This window comes from Branchiostoma floridae, chromosome 13 (assembly GCF_000003815.2).
Source record: "Branchiostoma floridae strain S238N-H82 chromosome 13, Bfl_VNyyK, whole genome shotgun sequence".
Lineage (NCBI taxonomy): Eukaryota > Metazoa > Chordata > Leptocardii > Amphioxiformes > Branchiostomatidae > Branchiostoma > Branchiostoma floridae.
This window is the reverse complement of record NC_049991.1, coordinates 13,795,258-13,818,827: the sequence shown is the minus strand read 5'-3', so window position 1 is coordinate 13,818,827 and position 23,570 is coordinate 13,795,258. Positions and strand designations below refer to the sequence as shown.

The window sequence follows — 23,570 nt, the reverse complement described above, 5'->3', positions numbered from 1 at the left end:
TAGGTTTTGTACCCATAGCAGTTCTATTTGTTCCTTGGCTAGTTCCTAGATCTACAGGATCTCCTGCCGACATGTTCCGTCTGTCTGTTGCTGGGACTGATAACAGTTTTCCAATTCCAACTAAAACCAGCAACGTGGCAAACATGTAAGCAACGGAGCGGAAAGAAAACAACGCAATTTGTCTTTAGTTTGCGCCATTGTCGATTTGACTCTCAGCAACCGCCTCTAGCGGATACAATGCGCTGACTGTGGGGGCCGATATCACGCCGCCGGACATGACTTTGCAGGGTAGCACGGGAGGGTTCATCAAGTATTTCGTGAGAAACTCGTAATCAGAACAGTCGGTAACGATATTATCTTGGAATGAGCTCATGTGGACACTGGTATATTTATACGTTATACATAGATCGCTTTGTAAGCGATAATAAGATACAAAGTGTTCAGTCGACCGAAAGTACGGTCAAAGTCCAACAGCTGTGGTGGCATTCGGTACAGCGGATAGTTTGAGTCAAACGTTGATTGTTACCTCCTTCGCTTACAGAAAAATCCTTCGGAGGATTTCTGGTTGCCTGTGCGCAATAAAACTTGACACCGTGTGTAACTAGCTAGCTGCGATTATTAAAACAAAAGGACGAAAGATTATAATCATGAAGTAGACACACCCACGCTATTCATCACCTGTGAATAGTTGTAATATTGACTTACATGTCTTTATAAGGGGCTACATACCTTTTTGCATAACGTAAGAGGTTCAGCAATGTACATTATAGCTCGATCTTGAATGATCTTCTCATGTTGAGCTTTGCTGGATTTTGTTTCATGACAACAGTTCAAGTTTTCCAGTGTGGGTTCCTGTTTGTGTATGTATGTATGGCTGTTGGCGACGGTGACTACCTTGGGTGAATATTAACAAGGCAGTCATATACTGTGCCTTACGCCATAACAGATGTTGTAGGGTCCCTTGAATCACAAACACCTACAACTCTGTATATGGCCGTGTATATTAGGATATTGGATATTGCGTGTACAACGCGGCAGCAATCTGTCTTTCTGGAGATTGATTCTGTACTCCTGAAGGTGACCGCTGAAATATTTATAGAACTTTCAAAGGTAACGTATACACAGTTGGAAGACAGTTTGAACTGATGTGCTGTTATATACGAAGCAGTGTGATAAGTGGTTGTTAATTTTGTGTGATCATGTGGTTATTATTTGTACATAATGACGCGGTGACCCCTCCCCCCTGCCCGGCCGGCGCACCCACCGTGTGACCGCCCGGGCCTCCATCCGGGTCCCGGGCCGTGCCTGGGCCACGGTTCCGCCGTGCTGGGAGTTGTGAAATTGAGGACGCAAGTGACATGTGATTAAAGACCCCGACGGTGTTCCGGTTTCAGGGCGCCCTGTGCCCTCGGGGTCAATCAATCATCCAACCAGTCGCTGTCCTAAAGGTCCCTCGTGCCATGTCTCAAAATGAGCGCATGACCGGACAAACGTTTCCAATTTGTACCGATAGGTTTGCTCAAATCTTCGTTTCCATAGTTCTGGCACAGTTACCGCGCACACTAGAAGCGCGTTCTCACCTTGGCAATCCGTGCACGGGACGGTTGGCGTGGCCGACATAACCGTCGCACGTATTGTTGAAAAACGGGGTGCCTTGAAACCGGCCAGGTGGCCTGAATGCAGCACTGGCATGTTGATAAGGGCTGGCAGCCCGCCAATCACGGACGTGTTTACTCTGCGCTGATCGACACGGGCATATACTAACAAGAATGCGTGTTGGGCTTTCCTATGTATTTTGTTGGTTGTGGTTACTTTGTAATAGTACTGAAAGTTTGCATCACGAACTTTGCCTCCAACTTGTGATCGGTTTATCACTTGTCATGAATGATCATGACCGAGATCTGGCTTAAAAGTCTGATGATTGTCTGTGAATTCGGAAGGCTTGATACAAATATAGATAAATGGAAAATAGATCACATTATGCGTTATCACTGAACACTTATTGGTAAAACAAACTTTGTTCGGCTCGAAACAGCGAAATTTCATCGGTCTTATGTGTTATCACTAGAACACTCAAACTGTATTGGTTCTACTGTGTAAACAAAAGGCGTGGGGCGATAAACTTTATCGATTTTAGACGAGCTTTGCAATATTCATGACGCTGCCTCATTGTTTTCCGGGTGACGTCAACGAGCTAATTGAATCAGTCTGGCCCGGCAAGAATGTGTGTTCCCCGCGCCAGACCGCGTAGCCCCGGCAGACAGCCAGGCAATCAACAGTACCGCGGACGTACGGCCCTGCGCGCTCGGACTTACACCCGCGCTACAGGCACAGTTTCCGTGGATTGCTCCCGTCTGTTGTCCGTTCTTTGGTTTCTTATGGATCAAAGTAAGTACCAAACTATTTTCGGAGTTGTCTCGGTGAGTTGACGGCGAAGATGTGTGAAAGACGGCCGGATTTAGCGCCGGTTTTGTCGACAGGCGTTCTGTGTTAGTTTAGTAATGCCCCTCTCCACGGCCGTTTCCGCAAGCACAAAATAGGGTAGAACAAATGTATGGTTTTCTCATCAGTTTGAAATTCTGGCTCAGAGTGTTGGGTGTGCTACTGGGCAACCAGGAAAATTATCTTTAGGGTCTTTCCTCCGCCTCTTCTTGTACGAAATTGATTTTCGCCCCGTGGTGAAGGCGAGAGTGACCCGCGCTCTCAGTCTTCCCTAGTGTCGAGTTGCATGTGGTCGCACTCAAAATCTCTCGTTTCCACGTTAATACAGCTATTTGCGGATTCCCTCAAACGAATTTTACCGTTTGTCTAGTTGCCACTGATTTTGTCTTGTCATGGAGACGGATAGAAAGACGTCGAGGTCATTCTTGTCGGCAAAACAGACCAATTTTGGTGTTTTCGGTCGCCGTTTTGTTAGTCCACCCACAAACGATCGCTAATGGCGTGGCTCCATTTTACTGAGTGACACTGTTATGGTGGTGTGACCCTCCTGTTTCTCGCTCCGTGTCTTTGGTCCTCAGCCGCCAGAAGAACATGTATGAATACCAAACTTAGCACGGTTCGATGTCACGTAATACATAGATTTTTGCAAAGTAAGGTCACCGTTGTAAGGTATCCAGGGGCTAGTATCTCATGCATAAATTTGGCTCTAATTGATCGAACCCTGTTTGTCACTCGGTCGCCAGTATCCTGTTCTAGCCTCCGGACCCAATTTTGGTGCTCCAAAACAATTTTCCGCGCCTCTGTAAGTTGTCATGCATGGAATATCACACAGATTAGAGGCCAGAGTATCGGGAAAAATTGTTTTTGGCAGGAATCGCGAATTTTGGGGGGCGGATTTCGTAGTTATCGAGGGTGGAATGTTGTTTTCTCCTTGGATAGCGCAGCCCTGTGTGGGTCATTGTTATGTCGGGGCCGTGGGGAAGGGCCGTCTGGTTTCTGACAGCATTTGTGTACAATTCTCAAAATCTGTAGAGTAAAGTTTGTTTCGATAGTGAACGCTGGGTGTGTTTTTATCGAAGGTAGGTAGCTACTAGTATGTAAGCACATTGTCTCACGGTTGTTCTTAATCAGTAGGATCGTTTGCCTACAAATGGCGGCACTGCGTTTTGTGTGATTGTGTTACTCGGTGTGCCTGTGTCATTCATACGCTCCGTTTGCTCGCATGCAGATTTGGGAATCTCTGTTGAAAGACTCAGGAACCAGTCTTCATTGGATGTTGTTGATCAAATTTGCACAACAATCTCAGGTGTGAATGTAGGTGTGTCCAAAGGAACGGAATGTGGCGTGTATATCACTTTTCGTGTACGGATAGAGCGTAGTCTGGTCGAATCTTGTGTGTACATCAGTCAAACGTGTTTTTGTAACTAAGCAAAATACACACTGTTTGCCCTCTATCACCACATTTTCTACGTGGCGCCATCGCCCACAAACCATCCCTTTAGAAGCGACAGAACTCCATGCCGTAAAAGTTGTTTTGAAGACAGGATATCTGAGGAAAACGCGATAGGGCTGTACCCGGCACCAGGTTTGAATTTGAATGCGACATGCTCTCACGTCTGGGGTGTCCGGGGCCCTCCAGGCTCTCAGCAGTCATGGCGGGTGGCTGGGACACGAGGAGGACTGGGGCAGAAATCACAAACAACATTCTCTGTATCAGTTCTGCCGGGGTACTTTTAATTTTGAGGAAGTTTAAGGAAAGTAGATGTCGCTGATTTAGGTGTGCTGGATATTGATAGAAATTTAAACCAAACGGCTATTTATGGCCGACCGTACCAGCCCGTATCTGTCAAGCATCACCTTCAGCTCCATGTCACACAGTTCCGCCCTGTTTTCAACCGCATTTTGGTGGGAGGGGGGCAGTCTCGACTTCCTCATGGTTTCTATCAGAAGTTCTTACGCGGCACTTTCTATCGTCCACTCCCCACCCACGGTAACGAAATTTTCCAAATAAACACAGTTGAATAGTTCTTCTCCTTTCTCTTGTAAATGAAGCTGCTAGATTTGTGTCCCCTTGCTCTCCATTGAAACGGCATAGTTAATTTTGTTTGTTTATTCGTTAGCACGACTGCATTTGGCTGTTAACGTATTTTAGTACAGTGCGCGTTTAGCTGAGAAATGTAGCACGTTTTGCCCGCAAAACTAGCCTCGAATCATTAGCCTTCACCAGGTCCTTCTGCAGTGGTGTAAACCATAGAATCTGGCAAACGGGGAACAATTATTTTGCCCGCAGAGTCAATCTGCGGCAAGGTTACATTTCCCTCCATTCGCAATCTGTACTCTTCTTGTTGGCTAACCACCGCACCGGTCCGCATAGTCTCTCGTAGACTCTGCTAGACTCCATAGGTCGCTGGAAAAATAGAATTTGGTCCAGTAGACTTAAGACATGATGCCCTAGATACATATTCTACAAGTTATCCATCTATCTAGGGCACCATGTCTTTGGTCTATTGGACTTATAGTAGAGTCTACTAGAGACTACGCGGAATCGTGGGGTGGTTGGGAAACTCGCATTTCCTGATACCATCCACAGAAGTATTTCCAGAAGGTCGTTTTTAATCAAAGAACAAAGAACAGACATATCATCCACTTGCCGTGGCATCTTATATTTTATCCGTTCGTTTTGAATTGAGATTGAACGTCAGATAGTTTATTGATAAATGATGTTGCCCAACCAGACGGACGGCTTTAGTTTTTATTGTCGTTTCTTCTTTCTGCCCACATAAAGTCTCTGGTGATATGCTGCAGAAATAAAGCGAAAAAAATATCCGTTCCCATTTGTATGGTTTAAATCGGGATTTTGAACGACATGGGAGGCATTTAACGGATTGGAATTGTTTTTCCTGCCAAATTTTCACGAATAGCTGATTGAATCTGATAGCTTGCCGCTGAAGTGCACGTATATACGTCTCTCGTAAACCGTTCATGATTGACAACCAACGTTTCTTAAAGTTTTACTAATTCGAAGAAAGTTTTCGAACCAATGAGTAGATTAGTGATAAAAGAAGGGTGACTGACAGAACGTTACGAAAATTCTCTTCGCTCGTTTTTTTTAATGAATCCTGTTGACGAGAGCGCCACTTGTTGTCATTCAATGGGGTACAGATGGGGATTTCATTCTACATTCATGAAGCAACGCGCGATTTCAACGGTTTTACCCGCCCTACTAAAACGCAACAAGGTTAAAGCTTGTCCTTACCATTTTTATAAACATTTGTGTCGAGGAGTTTTAGAAGAATTACTGGTAAATCGATTTTGGCCATGGTCACCGGTACGTCTGTAGGGGTTCCTACGGCCCGACCGCCATGCCGGCCCGACAACCGGAGCGCGGAGCTGCCTTGGCGAGCGTGTGCAAAAATCGGCCAAACAGGCGCGTTCGTTGGATGTGTATCACTGTCTGTGTAGTGCGTGTCTCAGTTCCGCCGACCCACCACGGCTATAACTGTTATAGAAACCCTCAATCCTATCCCAGTATCTAATATTCAACGTCAAGTTATAAAATTTGCAGAGGAATATAACCTTTGTCCAAAATTGTTCCACGTATTCAGTGTACAGCGAAATGGAGTGTAAGCATTACGCAGTGGAAGGTACAGAGATGTTCGTCTTTTACACAAGCGACGGACAGAAAATTGCATCTACCGGTTCTTTTCACCAGCCAAATTGCAGAAAAATTTACATTTCTTACTGGTTGTGTCGTTAGGGATGTGGGAAAATTATCTAGGTGTAAATTGTGCGGTAGGTTTTGACGTGAGGCGCTTGTTTCTGAGTGGATTGGGGCGCGGTTTGTTGCCTATACCCGCGCGCGGTGCTGTAGCCATTTTGATTTGGCGGGTTCAACAATGGACGTGTGTTGTATGAAGCACGATGTCGCGGCGTGGTCTTGGAACGATGTGATCGGGATTGTGGTCTCACTGCAACAATCACAACAACGTTTCAAGCCAGCACGATTTCAGTTGTTTCAAAAACTACATGATTTGAATGCACTCGATAGCAGAGCATTGCCTTTTGTTTAGTTTGCACCTTGGTTTGCATAAGGGCTTCTACCAAGAGGATTTTAGGGAGACCTTCTTTCTACCAAGCAGTAGTCCAGTGATCACATGTTGCCTTCAGCATATCCTGAACTAGGTTAACTTGGGCTAAAACCTTTGTAAATTTGTATCTTATGTTTTTGGAGCCGTGACGTTGTGTAAGGTTGTTATTGGCGATTATGATTTGTACATGTTTGATAAAATTGTTATCTCCAATGAGAAATAAAGCTTAGCCCACTTCTCGTAAGCAAGCATACTAAGTACTTCTTGTGTAGATCAGTGAGTGGTTCGGTCTGAAGACAGAACTCCCTTTTCTAGAAAATCGACTCAGATCTTGTGGTTACCTGTATGAAAAATAATATGATAACGTGATATTTTTGCAAAGAAATGTTTATCGTCGTATAGATCTAAGGGATAAAGTAGACATTTGACGCCGTCTTTTGCGATGACATTTTATTAGCACTACTACTAGTACATATATTCTCCAAGAACAAGCCACCGGCATAACAGCCAAGGGGGCATTCGGCTACGCGGTGGTTCACGTTTTAATAGCCGAATCCATGAACAATACGTCGATTTCCTAGTTTCAAAACAGGCGACTTTGGGTACCATGTAGAGTATTGTTTGTTGGGCATAACCTGAGCACCTTACGGGAGCCCTGCACGGCGAGTTTTTCTGACAGTCAAGTGTTGTGGAAAAGTGCGCTTTTATATAACAGCGCTCAAAGCTATTCTAATTTCCACCAGTCAAAGGCTTTAAGAAGAAAATTTGCCATGGGAATTTAGCCACATTTGCCATCGAATGGTGCCCTTATCCTTAGCTGATTTTGCCGGCCAAATTTTCAGCCTACTTCAGTACTTGTGCCGAATTCAGTTTTCTATAACCCCCCATAGGAAGGCCTGGGAGAGGCTATCCTACCAGTACCAATTGTCTTTGTACGCTTACGCCCACAGCATTGGCCATTCTCTTTAATATTTTATCTCAAAAGGCCTTTGTAAATATAGATATCGCGATTACCTTAACGGCAATCTAGTAAGACAAAAAAGCCAGACAAGGTTCCAACCGTAGACAGTCGAGGTTGTACCTCTGGCGCGCACAAGACAGACAATCCACGCAAAATCTCCTATTTTTCAGCCGCTCGCCGATAGAAATGCTTGAACTTTGGACAGGATAGCATAGTATGGCTGTGGATCCACGGAAAATTATTTTTAGGTGAAATTTTCCGTCCACTGTGTCGTAAGACACAAAATTCCCCTTGGTTTGGGCGCGCGCCCGATGCAATCGTGCCATCTTTAATCCATGTACCAACGCAGCGCACATACAGTGAATAGAAAAGGCGTTCTGTTTAGTAGGAAACTAGACCTACTGATAGTCTTATCCCATGTAATCTTGCTGTTCTTAAAATCCGAACAAGACCGGTACAGTTAAACTGGTTCTCTCCATACATCTTATCCCAAATCCTACAATGTAATATTCAATTAGCGATTGTATGTAGGGTATAGTTTAGATCTGAGGTTACTAGTATATATTGTGGCGTTTGGCAACAAAACATCTCAATTGCAATGAGCAGCAGTTTATTTGCGTTTTCCTTAGATAAACGGAAAAGTGACGTTGTTTAAAGTTAATTGAAAAGCCCCCAATTTTGCCGATTTTGAGTTTGTCATAAATCGACATAAATTGACTTTTGTTGGTCTTGCTCGTACGTGAGCACGGGTGGCGCTGCGGGGAGCCGCCATTGGTTGGGTAAATAGTTCGGTGGTCTAGTACTTACATGGGCACGAAATACTCCTCAACTGCAGGCGTAGAGCTACGCAAATAGTAATACCAGGGATACAAGGCGTGTTGGGCAGCTAGGCAGGGTGTTTGCTGCAGAAATATGACAAAATTCTCTAAGCTGAATGTCTAGATTCGACCATTCAAATACCGTCTTGAATATACGTAGACGATTTTCAGTCAGAATTATTGTGTCCCCCCGTGTTGGTTGTGGTTGTTTTGCCACCAAGCAATAGCTGTTCTTTCAAAATGAACAAATACCTGTTACATATGTGTGTTGTGGGCAGCGCTCGTACCTATAGAATGCCAAACACAATCCGAGCTCCTTTTCAAAAACGTGCAGTCTGGGTCGAAACAAGAAGGTCCAAAGAACACATCGTCTGAAGTGTGTATATCCACATCTGTAAGATTTTCTCACGTTTTGTGCCGGAAAATGAGTGGAAACTTCGATGTTGTGGCTCAGAATTTCACGGTATATGCTCATTTGTCGTTACAGTCGTTATTTGAACCATCTCGTAAGATTCTCAACTGGCGGGAAGGATTTAATATTACAAGTCACCCAGAAACCAGCTAAGTCTTATGGACGCAGACACGAACGCCCCTTATCTGTTCAGTAGTGTGTCTGTTTTTCTCGAAAGTCACCAGCGGTAAGCGCTTGAATATTCTGTACAATCCGATCATCGCGCACCAGGACACCGATTTATCCGTCAACATTCCCCAAACACATATATTATTTATTTGGGCATTCATGATTTTCTTTTCGCTCAAGTTCTTTTGTATTGCCAGCAACACAGCCGGCGGGCTACACCTCCTTGCTTTCATAAATCAGACCACACCTCGACGACCAACCCTGTCCCATTGGTTCTCAGTAATCGTATGTTTCACCTTCTAATGAGAGAAAATGGCGATTTGATTGCATTTTCGTGAGTTTGTCGCAGATAACTGTTGCTTGGCGGCCCCTCTTTGCTACAGGGGCATAATTTATATGTGACAGTCCAGTAATTATTTATTACAGTTCGTTTTTCGCTGAGATAGTCGTGTGCAACATACTGGTGTTTTTTATGGGAGAAGAATACAGAAAAAAAGGGTTTCTACCGTTAGTCAGAATTTTCTTCATTGGATTTTTGGAAACGTTTCCATTAATGTTGTTTGTTTCAGTTGCGTTTTGTGTGTCTTTAGGTTTTTGTGAAATTGCGTATATTGTCTGTTGCCCAGAACCTGCTGCATCCATTTTTTTACAATGCCATGGACCTTATTCTGCATGCAAGAAACGCATCTTCCCTGACCCATCGCACAAGGACACCATACCTCTAGGATGTGTCTCATCCCTGTGCGTTTTTTTCCCGTTTTTATCTGCGGAACTGACTGTCCGGGTGGCGCAACTGCCAGTGATTTGCAGCATGTTTTCCCGTTTGGCCGAATTGTGCACCGTCAGTGTCAGTTACAATGGATCCGATCCTCGATCACACACGGACCCCGCATACAGCTGCTTGTGTTCCCTGTAACATATAATGTAATCGCCTTCCCCTGTCATGTCTTCAGGGTTAATGCTGCTTCATGATTATCAGCTGGTCCTCGTTGCCTCGAATTTTCCTTTATTTTTTAATGAAGGTGGGCTCTGCTAGGGAGTCCGTATGATGATGACATGTTTGCACGTCAAACAGATCGTGTTTCAGCGGCTAACAAACCGCCTTTTGTATTTGCAGGGACGGCCTGGATGTAGACCGAGCTGTCCGGAGAACCCCAGTTCGTGAGTCAAGTTGAAGTTCTTCAGTTGAAGATACGCCGGATCGAAATGGACGGTCGCCAGGAATTCAGCCTGGACGGCCGCCACAGCCACCCGCACCTCCCGGCCCTGACACCACGGGTCCCCGGAGCGGGGTTCAGCGAAGCGCCTCCACCGCACGTCCCCGGCCCTCCCGGCGGGCTGGGTCCGCGCCAGGCCGCGAGCGCCGACTTGGCCAGAGTCGGCACTCCGGCGGGCGGGCACCCCGGGCAGGGCGGTCATCCCGGCGGTCTGCACCCTCACTTCGGGCACGGCCACGGGAAGTACGGCTACCCGCATTCTGTGCAGTCTCTTGGATCAGGTAAGATATCTTCTATCACGACTTTTCCAGTGCTGTACTGCAGCCATGGCCCGTCAGCGCCACAAAGGGCATGGTTTAGTGGATTAGGGGACTAATGCATGGCGGCGATCGTGACCAGAATTCCTACTACCCCCGCACCCGTCCACTAAACACATAGTTTTACCTATCGCACTGTTGAACAGTACTTTCCTGTTCTTTCTCTTTCTATATTTTTGTTTCCTCTAGTTAGGGAAGGAGGGAAGTGGTTTGAGGAAGGGTCTGACAGCTGTGTGTGTGTGTGTGTTTGTCGAGGGGCGAGCGGACGAAATGGCGTGGGTCCGCGGCGATGGGGTGTGTCGTTGGCATGGCACGGCGTAGCATGGCTTGCTTCCAGAGGTCGCGTTCCGCTGAATTGTGTACCTTGTCAGATTATATGTCAGCAGTAACCCCACGTCTCCAACATTTTTTCCTTGGAAAGGGCGGAAGCTACGATGCCGTGATAGGTTGACGAGGCCGTGTTTTTTTTGGGTACAGGCCCCTCGCCGTAATTTTAGACGCGATTCTTGTAGCGTAACAAATAGATAAGTCGCCGTTAATTTCGGCCGTCTACATTCAAAGCCGTGTCATCAAACATGAGTTACGCCTCCCGTCATTTTCTCTACCTTCGCCATTACAGATCAATAAGAATTTCGCTGGTGCACAAATCGTGTTGATTGTTACCCTGCGCCTGGGACCGCGCCACCATAGCCTTTAATGAATGAATGAAGACCTTTATTGTACATTCATACCCACTGGGTTTAGTACAGGTCACAACAAATGATACAACATGATATAATGATACAATGAATCTACACTACTCAAGGATCGTATTCTACTGCGTACATTCGGCTTCTTCTCGTTTCTTTGTGATATTGAAAATGTAAGAACAGATATGCTTTATAAGTAAAGGCTTGTCTAGATTCATAAGGAATATAAATTTGTCTATATTACTTAGTTGTATGAAGTGGGGGAACATGGATTCTATTAGTCTGTAGAGTTCAGCTCTCTCTTTCTTGTACAAACTACATTCTACTACAAAATGATGTTCGTCTTCTAACTTATCTAGATTGCAGTATCTACATATTCGTTGTTCTAGAGGAGTGCGGTTATGTCTTCCGGTTTCGATGTGTAATTTGTGGCAACTGACTCGTAGTTTTGTGACGGCCGTCCTGTGCCGAATATTGTCAATATCCAGGTATTGTTCCACATTATAAGTGGACTTGAACAGTCTGTAAGACCTCAATTTGTTTTTAGCGGATCCACCTTTGTTGTCATTGTGTATCTCTCTTAGAAAAGTTTGAAAATAAATGTCTTTCAGACGCTGATTGATAGAATTGATAATTTGAGACGAATTTGTATTGTGCTGTAGAGGACAATGCCATACATAACCATAGCCGCATTCCTCCAGTGACTGGCGAACTCCTGACGCCCAACACTTGGCTCCAGCCTTGTCTAAATCTATCTGGCAAGAAAGAGCGTCTGACTGGAAACTGTCTGCTGGTACTTTCTGGCGAAGTCTAATTAAGTTTTTAATAGCATTTAGGGAGGCTTCCAAATGAATGGGGAACCTCCCTAACTCGGCTCTAGCGGCGAGGCCACTTGTGGATCTTGGCACGTGTAGGGTTTGCTTACAGAATTTTAGATGTATTGTTTCAATAGGACAGGATTTGGGGCTTTTAACAGAACCCCAGATTTCCGATCCATAGAGAATTATGGGCTTAACACATGTATCAAAAACTTTGTTTCTGACAGACAAAGGAGCATCGGCTTTGTCTAGGGATTGATTTATCCCGAATAAAGCTTTCAGACCCTTACTGTACAAGTGTTTGTTGTTCGCCTTGAAAGTACCCGCAGAATTGACAACAATACCTAAATAACAATAGTTTGTCACTATTTCAACAGGATTGTTCTTATACATGAAATACACATCTTTTGGTATACGACCACCCTTAGTGAAAACAATTATTTTTGTTTTCCTAAGGTTCACATTTAGGTGCCATGTTTGACAGTATTCTTCTAGTCTATTCAAAGAACATTGTAGACCTTGTTTGGATTCAGAGAAAAGAACTAAATCATCTGCATACAATAGACAAGAGACACGCTTACTGTACATAGTTGGGGGGTTACACATATCATTATCAAAGACAGATGTAATATCACTTAAAAATAAATTGAATAAAGTTGGGCTTAAATTACAACCCTGTCTGACACCACAGTTTGTGACAAAAGGTTCAGTCAGACCTTGACTGTATTTCACACGATTTGTAGTTTTTGAATACATGTCTTTGATAGTTCGAAGAAAGTTGCCCTGTATACCTAACTTGTTTAATTTGTAAAGGAGGCCATTTCTCCAGACGGAGTCGAACGCTTTACTAAAATCTACGAAACATGCAAAGAGACGGGAATTTTTACTTAGATACTTGCTAACTAATGTACTTAACACGAAAAGATTATCTGTAGTTCTAAAGTTCTTCCTAAACCCTGCCTGATGGGGTTTGAAAAGACTATTGTTTTCGGCATAACTAACTAAGCGATTGTTTAATATAGAGGAGAATAGTTTACCTAAGCAGCTAATTATGGAAATTCCGCGGTAGTTGTCTGGGAGAGATGGGTCGCCGGATTTGTGAATTGGAACAATGTGGCTAAGGGACCACTCTTGTGGGTAATACCCGTTTTGCAGACAATTGTTAAAAAGTTGCAGGAGTGGCGTTTGAAGTACCGATTTACCAAATTTCAACATTTCATTTAAGATCAAATCATTTCCACTCGATTTATTGTTCTTGAGGTTTGAAATGGCATTATATAATTCTTCTGAAGTTATAGGGGAATCTAGAACAGTTGGATTAGTAGCGGAGGACGACGGATTTAGTTGATCGTTTTCCGGAATTGGAGAGTCGTTTGTACCATTATTAGGGAGTTTGTCTAAATTGCTAAAATGTTCAAACCACTCTTCTTCTGAGATTTGATTATTTTCTTGCGTTTTCGTCGGTTTTAGCTTATTAACTAAGTTCCAAAAGGCGCCTGGATTTTTGTCTTTGAGGGAAGACAATTGGGTCATGATTTGTTTGTGAAAGTCTGTTTTCTTCTTTTTTATCAGTTTTTTAAATTCTTTCTTTCTTTTGAAATATCTTCCCCTTATGTCGGAGTTAAATGGTTGTTTGGATAGTAAATATGCTAGGTTCTTTATTTCACGTTTTAGTTCGTTACAACTCTTGTCAAACCATTGTTTATTTTGTCGTAGCTGCGGGTGTTTCTTATGTTTAGTTATCTGTACTGATAGGGATTTGAAACCAACGTCTCTCAGGATTGAACTAAATTCTGAAACAAAGGCTTCTATTTCTCCATTAGATTTTGTGTCCTTCGTATTTTGTGATGAGAGTGAATTCAGTCTATCGATAAAATGAGATTGAGAAAGGATGTGGTTGAATTTCTGTGCAGATTTATCATCCCAATGAAATCGTTTTGGAGCGGGATTTCTTTTACGCTTTTGTTGTTTTTCATGCTGGTTTTGATGGTCTGTGTTTGATTTAATGAAGACTGATATCAGGCAGTGATCTGAAAAGACAGTTAGCGGATGAATTTGAAATAATAAAATGTTTTGCAGAAACGATTGGCTGGAAATTATGTAGTCGACCGTGCTACTACCGTTTGGTTGGTGACAGGTATAGTTACCTTGCAGGTCCCCAGCCACCCTGCCATTTAATATTCTGAGGTCTGCTTGTATGCAAAGCTCACTCAAAAGCCGGCCAAACTTGTTTGGAGGTGACTTATCCATATATTGCCTATCACTAACTTGGTTCGAGGAGCTGGCGGGAAAACCGTCGATGTTAATTTCACTATCCACGTAATCACGTAGGTTACCAATACGCGCATTTAGATCTCCCCCTAATAAGACGAACCCCTCTGAACTATATCTACTTATTTCCTCTTCTAGTATGTCTAATATATGGTTATCGGCATTTTTATGAGTAGAAGAAGCGCTTGGGCTTAGGTAAACTGAACATATGAAAAGATCTTTCGTAAGTCCTAAGACGTTACGGTCTATCTTTACCCAGAGGGCATCAGTCGACTTAGAAGGTACTTTTTTGACATGATTTTTGAATTTGTTTTTATAGAAAAATATAATTCCCCCTGATGAGCGTTTCGCTCGTTTGCTTAATTGAAAGCACAAGGTTCGATCCTCGCTGATATGCGGGACGATAAGGCAGGGTGATGTGCTGTCCGACATGTCACATCACGGTGGCCCCTCCAAATATCGTTTGCCCAGAGTCTACCGAAAGTGGCGGGAATAAAAAAGTGTGGTCTGTGTTCTGCACACTCGTGTATGGTGTGGGCGGTTTGGAGTCCAGAGGCCCAGTTGAGAAAACAAAGGGATACAGGAGGATGTTTATTCTCAAGCGTGTTGGAGAGCCCCGGAGAGGCCTTGGGGCACGGCGGGTTTGGGGCCAGGGCGCGCGCGGAAGGCCAGGCATCCGAGCGCCGTCCGGCTAAACCGCTGGCTGAAATTACGGGATCTTTTGCAGAGTTGTTGTTCAAAGCTTGCGGTATCCGAGAAAATTATTGTCATTGTATTTGAGTCGAGTCCGCAGGCGATTTTGAACGCTCCAAGAAAGGGGCTGATCGCATGTGAAATGCATATGTTGCCTATGCAACCCACACCGCGCAGGGCACACCCCGGGGCTATTTATTTTGGCGGTGACAGCAGCCGCACTCACACCCCTGCGTGTCCGGGGATCGGTGGTATGATGGGACGCTCTTCTGAGCATTCCGACAGGCGCTCTGTTCAAAGTTCCTTCCCTTTGGAAACTTTCCAACTTCCTTACATCATCCTAGGAGCTTTGGAGCCTTTTCTTTTGAGTTGTGTGATAACTATGCCTGTGAGAGACTTTTGGAGGTTGTCGGTTTTTTGGTCTCCGTGGGACTCTCCGAGGGGTGGCTGTTGTCAAACGGCACAGCGTGACCGCGATTTGATTGTTGTGCACGCTTGAAAGCGCCCAGTTGGCAGCGCCGGCCTGTAGCGGCGGTGTGAATGGCACAAGTCAGCGCACAGAAACAATCACAGCTTTCACACATCGTGAAGAATGACACACTTCACATGCTGCTTCAACCCTCCTCCCCGGACGGCGCCCGCTCGCCGACACTACGCTCACGTTTGTTGCGCAGAAAATAGAGAAATGTGGGGACTAGAGACCGACGTCAAACGTTAATCCCTGGATTGTCCCAACTGGAAACGAACCGTTGCTTGGGAATTATTCTGGATAAAACCACACGGAGTGCAGTCTGTAGTAAATGCACACCGCTCCATGGCTTCAGTGGTAGAAAATTCATTAGCACCTTCTGCGGGTTGATATATGACCATACAAGCGCCTTCAATGGTTCTGAAGGTGCGTTAACTAACATGTGCTGTTTGTAATGAATAGACCCTTCAAGACATCTTCTTCGTTAGGATCCAGGAGAACATTTGAAGTGATGAATAAGGCGCTTTTTATAGAAGTCTGAGAGAAGTACTATTTGTGTCCCGCGCGAGTGCCATGGGGAAAATGCTTCATTATCGAATAATGAGGCACACAATAAGGCCCTCAACCCTCCTAGTTGCAAGCTTGCCGCGTTTTTAAACGAAAAGCTATTTTCTCGTAACAGTATAGCCAGGTGTCAAATATATCTCTTGGATGAAAGCCTGCGAAAGGAAAACGGCCGACACGAAAGATATGGTATTCAGTATTCGCTCACTATTCATGTCCGTCCTACCGATTGAAGAGCGCTCTGTTGTTCATTAACTTTGTCGAAACAAAGAGGAAGAACTTGAAACGAGAGGAACCAGACACGAGTAGTTTTCCGGAACTTTAAATAAATCAGTTTCAAGTGCACCACTCCGAATCGCAGGGGGACATAAAAGACGCCGTATTGCAACTTGCAAGGGAAGTTGGGTGTAGTTGTACGTTTTGAAGGGGGACAATACTCACAATAGAGACACATGTGAAAACACACCTCCCGCCCTATCGTTAGTGACAATGTCAATGGAAACTTTTTTGTATATTTTGGGACACACAGGTACGCAAACTACCTCATGTAACATCAGAAACAGAAATACAATGTACGAGGACATATGAAGTTCTGTGCTATTTCAGTCGTTCGAATATGGTCTTCAACCATTGTTTTTGCTATCCTTTTTTAACCTCTTGTTGTTAAGAACCTGTATAACAACATCCTGCTCCATTGGCAAATTGACATTACAGTTGCGAAAGCTGAATGTCGTCGTGTATTGAGAAGCTTGTGCCGTAGCCCCGAGTTATCAGACTGTCAGGGCTCTGGTTTCGCCAGACATGCGCGGTTTATGTATATATGTGACTGTTCGTGTTATTTGGGTGTGATTATCGCACAGCCGGTTCATATTGCATCTGGATATGGTATAAGATGACCTTTTAGGGGAGTTTTTTCGTAATGTATGTCCTCAGTTGAACAGTTATTATGTGACCTTTACCAATACAAAGTTATCTACGTTCGGTTCCCGTCTCACTTTTACCTGTGTAAGGATTGTGTCTCCTTCTCGAGATCGCTACTTCTCCTACATGATTCTGGAAGAATTGTTTGGAATTCTAGCCATATTTTCTACAACATTGTCCGTTACAAAGTCCAAACATATCAGCCCGCGACTGTGGGAACAGAATACGTCTTAGACTTCAGCAAACCTTGAGACTTTTGTATGGCATTTCGCACCAAATCCTTGGTCGGGCCTGCAAGTGAAACACTTATTACTTCATCAAACGGTCATTTCTCGTGGATGTTTCGGACCGACGCGGAAGACATGTAAGCGTTTTGCAAACACAAAGACCCTAAATCTAATTTCAGAGCCCAACAAAGTACATTAATCTCATTGAAAGCCCATTAGTCCAGCGCCCATTACACAAGGACGTGTTCCATTTTCTCCGCCCCACCAAAGAAGGAAGATTGTATCCGATTGTTCCTTCTCTCGTATGCAGTTCCTGTTGATGAAGGAAGTATCTTTCCATTGTTATATAACCCTCAGATTACTGCTCTGTTTCTGAGGACTTGCGAGATTTCCTCCTATTGTATCAGAAAACCTGACTCTGAAATGTGGCTTCAACCTCATATGTATAACCACCACCACAACTTTCCTTGCACAAAACAAAGTGACCGCTACGTCGGCGATTTGAAAAGTCAGACTGCTGATTCAGTTTACGAGGGGTTGAGTCGATATCTCGTCCAGTCCCTAAAGATACCGTTAACCGTCCCAAATCCACCAAACCTAATTTGGAGGATCAGGAGGACGATGTAGATCAATCACGCCAACGCATCAGCACGACCCCTTTCACGGAGAAGAAGAAATATAATTTCCAGGCGTGCTCGTGATGTTTACGGCTCCATGGAGATCTGATCCCGTCACCGGGTGTCGGCTGCTCCCGGTCTGGTACTTTTGTTCCCTGTCTGTTTTCAGACACCACACCGTTATTTTTAGCTGTTTACCTCAGGTAGGAGTGCGTTCGATAACGTCAGGCAGCCACAGCTGGGTCCAAGGGGCGCTTTTCTTTCTCTTACAAAACAGCAAGATTCAGAGAACTTCGCCCCGTCGCCTTGGGAACCACAAATCCTTTCTGATCGATAATCGACGGGAAATGAGATATTTTTGATCGCCGAAATAGAATTATCGGGAAAAGGGGCTTTTCTGTGTGTCGTTTTCTCCCAAGATGGCCATATCTTTAGAGAAAGGACTCAAATGGGGTTGCAAATATTTTCAAGCCGAGAATGGACACAATGCAGTTTGAACAGATTGTGGCGGTGCTTCGAAAAGTACTAGTAACTTGCAGTATTCAGCATTCTATCTATTGATGGTTATTATGGTGAACTTCACATGGACTACTGTTAAAACGTATTCGTCTCTAGTGATGTCCATCTGCATTTTCTTGGTGGAAAATTAACGTCTTTCTGCACGGATATTTGTGAAGCATACGCCGATTTAAAATATTAAAATGACAAGCCTCCGCGCACGACCCTGCGCTTGCCGACAGGCCGGGTCATCAGCACGAGGGCGCGCGGGAACGTTCCGGTTGGCTGGCGTCATGCATGCGGCGAGCGCCCGCCCGACACGGAGACAACTCTGCGGGCAAACGACCTCTCCCGGCGGGTTCCCCCCGGGGACACGGAGGTCATTAGGGCAAAACGGGCGTCTGAACGCCCCTGGTACCAAGACTTTACTGTCGCTAGGTTGGGAAAAATGGAGAAAATCCCTTTCCCAGTTAGTCAGACCTGCGGGCGATAGAGAATTATTCAGCACGGCATCGCAAAATGTTGATGTGCACAGAACTAGAGTTGTGTGTCAAATTGAGACAGGGAAAAGGAAAGCTGCAAGATAATCCTCGGTATATTTTCTTCACACGTTCTAATGGAATTTTTATGTTGTCAAAATAATTGATGGAGGACAGAGGAGGAGGATTGGAAATAGCATTTTGGAAAACACGTCCTCAACATAACGTGCCGCCCCATAACTCTCGTTTTGTCTGCGTATCTTATTTTAGCCATGTCATCTCTGAATGGTACACAGTCCTTCGTGTTCGGACAGTTTTATGGAGGTGTACTGTCGGAGTGTGCAGATGTGTACTGTACAGTCGCGTGTCAACAACTGCCGAGGAAAAAACGCGATCACAAGTCGCTGCGAGAAAACGGCATGGTGTGCACACGTCTGCGGTCACTCGTCAACATGGGAGCACACAACAGCGACGTCCAATTAGTGAAATTAGATCTAAAATCCTTCAACACTTTCTTAGACAATACTGTTGTTGTTTTTTGGGTCGTGATATGGAAATAAATATAACAGACACAGCGGTATGTATTTGCTCTACCGACAAAAGTATGTAGAAAGCTAAATTGGGGGAGGATCTGTCCCCCAGCAAGCTTTGTGTATATTGTAGAGGCCATCTTTATTCAGCCCCGAGGCGGAGCTTTATCCATGGCATTAATATAGAGAGTGGTTTTCTACAAAGGTGGGGACACTTGAGCGGATCGTCGTTTCGGTTTGTTTTATCTTGTAAATTTTCTTCTTCAACACTGCCCCGCCTGAAATTATCGTCTCTCACGGCCGCTGCAGTTGTCGGCACGTGTCATTGGGAAGGGGAGGACCGCGAATCCCACAGGGCACCCTCGGATGTTACGCGCTCGTCGACCGACCGGATTAGACTGGTACTTCGGTAGGAAACATCGATGCCGTCACCGAGCCAAAACTCCTCCCTAGCAGAAAACAAGAACCTCCCAAACGACCAGACGCTATCTATGGATTGCTTCAGAAGTAAATCCGCCTTCCAAAACTTCAACAACAGCTGTTGCGAGAAGGATTTGCATGTGCAGTTCTCACACCGCTTGGCGAGCTGGGGTGTTGACTTCTAGTTCTAGATCAACTGTCAGGAATGCCGAGAATATTGATCGGTGCGTAGTGAGGAGTGAGTGCGAAAGATCAATCGACTCCATCGTAAAACACTTCGTCAAAAAGCACAATTTCCTCCCTATCAGATTCGGAATTTGAACAAATACCTCAGCCGTGCGCAAAATTTCCTCCCGTAAAGTAGGGCAAATGCAGCAGAAGTTCGACGACGGCGACTGGAAATGAATGTGAAAACATAATCTTCTGGAGAGATTGCAATTATTGCAAAGAAGCGGTAATTTCCTACCGTGAGCAGAATGATAATGAATACGCCGCACAGAATCTTTGAAAAATTTATATTCACGTATAGCAACACAGATGTTCTGCAAATATCGCAGACCAGTTCTTATGATCGTCCAACATGGAATGCCTGCGGAACCAAGTGCAAGCCCTTTGCGTGTGGTATACACATTGAAACGTTGCACTGTGGCTTCAACATAAAAGAAACAAATCTTCACATTGGAACGGATAATCTGAATAGCAACACTGTCTATTCGTGTTCACTACACGTAGGACATTTGGGAAGGAAGCACTCACGCAAGCAACTTGTGTTAAAACAGGAAATTGAATAGCGGTCTTTAGCTTACAAGTTACAGGAAAATGGGCATTGTCATGGACAGATAATTGCGAACGAAAAGATAGAAACGGGCTGATACCTATTGGACTTTTTTTTTTTTTTACAAATATCCATTCTTTGATGACCCAAATAACGTTCACAATACACACACTGAGTCCCATGATAGACGTGTGTACCATGTCGTCATGTGTGAATGTGTGCCCAAGGCTTGGTACGAAAATATTGACTCAGATTTTTTTGTTTTCTCCGCGCAGTGTCCGGTAGCAAGAGAGAGGTTCAAAGGTTCGGACTATATACACAGCGCCGCTGCATTGTCATGGGAAAAGGGCTGTGTTGCCTGCATGGCGAAATCGATACGACACCAACGGCTTATCGCTCTTCCAGAGGCAATATTTGGTAGTGATGTGGAGAAAATGGACAAAAAGTTTCTCCGATTGGAGCTAGTCAATTCAAGCCATAGTGCTTCAGGCTTCATATTTCAGACCTGTATATTTGTTCTTGTGTTCACCACCACACCAGACTGATTGTTGCAGTCTTAGCTTGCCGAGGCTATGAATACAGTACTACTGTTTAGAATCTTAAAAGACCAACGATTCGTACATCTATTGTCAACAGAGTCAAAAGCTACGATGAGACGCTCGCACGCCATGTCGCCTGTTGATGTCTCGCATGTGGACATCCATTCTTGAAGCACAAGTGCGCTCCTTCGCTAGTTCAAGTGCGTGCACGCTTTTAGCCTAATACGTTACTTACTATGGAGTATATGTCTTTTGTGACGTGATCAAAACGCTATAACTTACAAGTTATCGACAGACGCTGACCTGTTCAAAAGACTTGTCGCGGCACGAAGGGGAGAACGGTCCTGGGCTCCTCCGGTTGGGGCGATACCCCGTCCCTTTCACGGTATCAACCCATATAGAGCCTGTAATATGCTGCAACTCCGCACTCGACTACAAGGCTAGCTGCATAGATTGTGCAGACCAGGAATTCAATGAGTGTGTTTTCGGTATGTCTTTTTAGCATAAAAATTGATATTGTTGATAGGACGTAACTGTAACACAATTTAAGACATGTCGGACGAAGTGAGGTGACACGCCTCCTCTACTCTCCAGGAAGTTTCGTAACGAAGGGAGCTCAAGCAGCTGGACGCAAAAAGCAGACGAAACAATTGAAAAACAGTGATTTTGTTCGCAGACTTTCTGACCATGTCTAAAGATATCTACTTCTGAATCTTCCATGTACAACTTTCTCTTCTTCCTTACGTCCGGTTTGCATGACGACAACCGGTACGACAATCAGACACACCAAGCCTAGGTTTTCTTCAATACACAGTCTAATGTTTGGTGTCCTGACATTTCATTTTGTCACATTTAGGCCAAATTCTCAATAGGCTCAGTGTTGTACGTTACAGCTTAGGAATGTATTAGGCATGTATGTATTGTACAACCCTTGTTTCTGTTGCTTCCTTTCCTCTGCCTGCTTCCGTTTCTGTGTTTTGTGCCGTGCTAAGGAGGGTGGTGACTTTTGAATCGTAAGGTACAAAGATGGTTCGGTAGCGTGGATAATTAGATTAGCTCACACAAAAAGCAGCTTCGGATTTATGTAAACGCAATGTCCTGAACATTGGCGAGATTTGTCCCTTGGTTTCTTGCTGTTGGTGTTATGTTCCCACACGTCCGGACATTTTCAGAAGCAAGCGCTGGCGTTCATGGATAAGACCAGTGGATGTCCATGTGTAACTGAGAAAAAAAAACGTTTTCATTAGATCAATTGGCTTACACCAATCCTCCGTTTGCATGTGAGCCGTACGCTTCAATATTTCTTTCGAGAGTCATGCATTTCGTCGTTGCCAGGCGAAGTATGGCAAGACAGAGATGATACAAAGACCTGTGTGTCTTGTCTTTTTGCCTGCTTTATCCCCATACAGCCTCAGAACTATCGATGTCGAACTTTCAACCACTTTTACAGGCCTAGACCGTATTTCATATGCACTGCACGTGCTGCAATGAAAGGACATTGTTATGGCTGCGGCACTAAGAGAAAGAATGTCTCAAACTTGCTGAAAGGCATTTACAAAGAAGTGCACATGAAAAACCATTTTGCTGTTGCTTTCAATGACAACATAAATGCATTAAATTTATTGCCTTATCAACGGAGACTAATATTTATATAGCCCCGTCATATACTTGTATATGGTATATGGCAAATGTGGAAATCATACGAACCGTACCGCCGTCTTTGTCAGATTCCCTCGACAAAAACAGAATACGTCCTTGGTGAAGAATTCGTCTCTCCCACAGCCAGCAAATCACTAGCTTCTGTTTCTGGCTGAATATTCCTCCAGGGGCTATCTGTAAATGTCTGATCAGTCCAGAGGAATCTCGGAGACATATGCAAGAGCTTTGTATGCTATAGCAGGTGTATTAGTCAGATAGCCGAACCCTTTGCTTTACTGTACAACACCAGTACAAAGCACAGTTAAGTTGGTACAAAGAGATATTCAGCTACACCAACTCTTTTGACATTTCTCCACAAAATCTGGAGAAGAATGATAAGGGTATTTGGTGCTGTTTTTGCGATATCATAAATCCACATAAAAGACGTCGGCCCAGCGAACGTCTGTTTTGCAATATTCACGGATAGTCTTCAAAGGTGGTCCCGATACAGTTCAGGTTGCAGCACAGTAAGGGTAATATAAGTTTGTTAATTGGAAAAGTAGTGGAATACATGTTGAGAGCACGATTTTAATTTGTCATTCCCATGAGTTTCCCTCAACTGTCTACACTGCGATTCCCAGGTGTGTCCAAAATAACGCCTGGCGTCCGAAAATCCAACGCACGGTTTGCAGTTGGCGATGTTCGTGACTCCTCCGCTCCACATGCGATTCGACGTCCGTGCTGTAAAACCTGCGGAAAGTCCCGCCGGATTTCTACTGGGTCGGTTTAGGGTCGGCGGGCTCCGGTTGATGTCCCTCGTGAGGCCCACAACGCCCCCTTGCATAAACCCTCTCCACTATATACACCAGATTAGGGAAGCCTCCGGGGTGAGCGTACGTCACCGTTCCTCCTGAGGCCGGGTCACCTGGCAAGCCGCTGCCGTCTGCGGGGCTGACACAGGCACGGGGCCGATCTTTTACTGGTGTTAGAGGACCTGAG

At 44.7% G+C, this 23,570-nt stretch overlaps 1 protein-coding gene across 1 annotated transcript in view; it reads left to right on the top strand.

Moving 5' to 3' along the window:
* Positions 1-2,234: 2,234 nt before the first annotated feature.
* The window catches only part of LOC118428527 (trinucleotide repeat-containing gene 18 protein-like), a 55,075-nt gene continuing 33,739 nt past the window's right edge, over positions 2,235-23,570 (top strand). The window contains exons 1-2 of the mRNA XM_035838617.1: positions 2,235-2,388; positions 10,007-10,387. Coding sequence (XP_035694510.1) covers positions 10,096-10,387 — 292 coding nt within the window. The 5' untranslated portion in view covers positions 2,235-2,388; positions 10,007-10,095. The remainder of the gene's footprint in view (positions 2,389-10,006; positions 10,388-23,570) is intronic.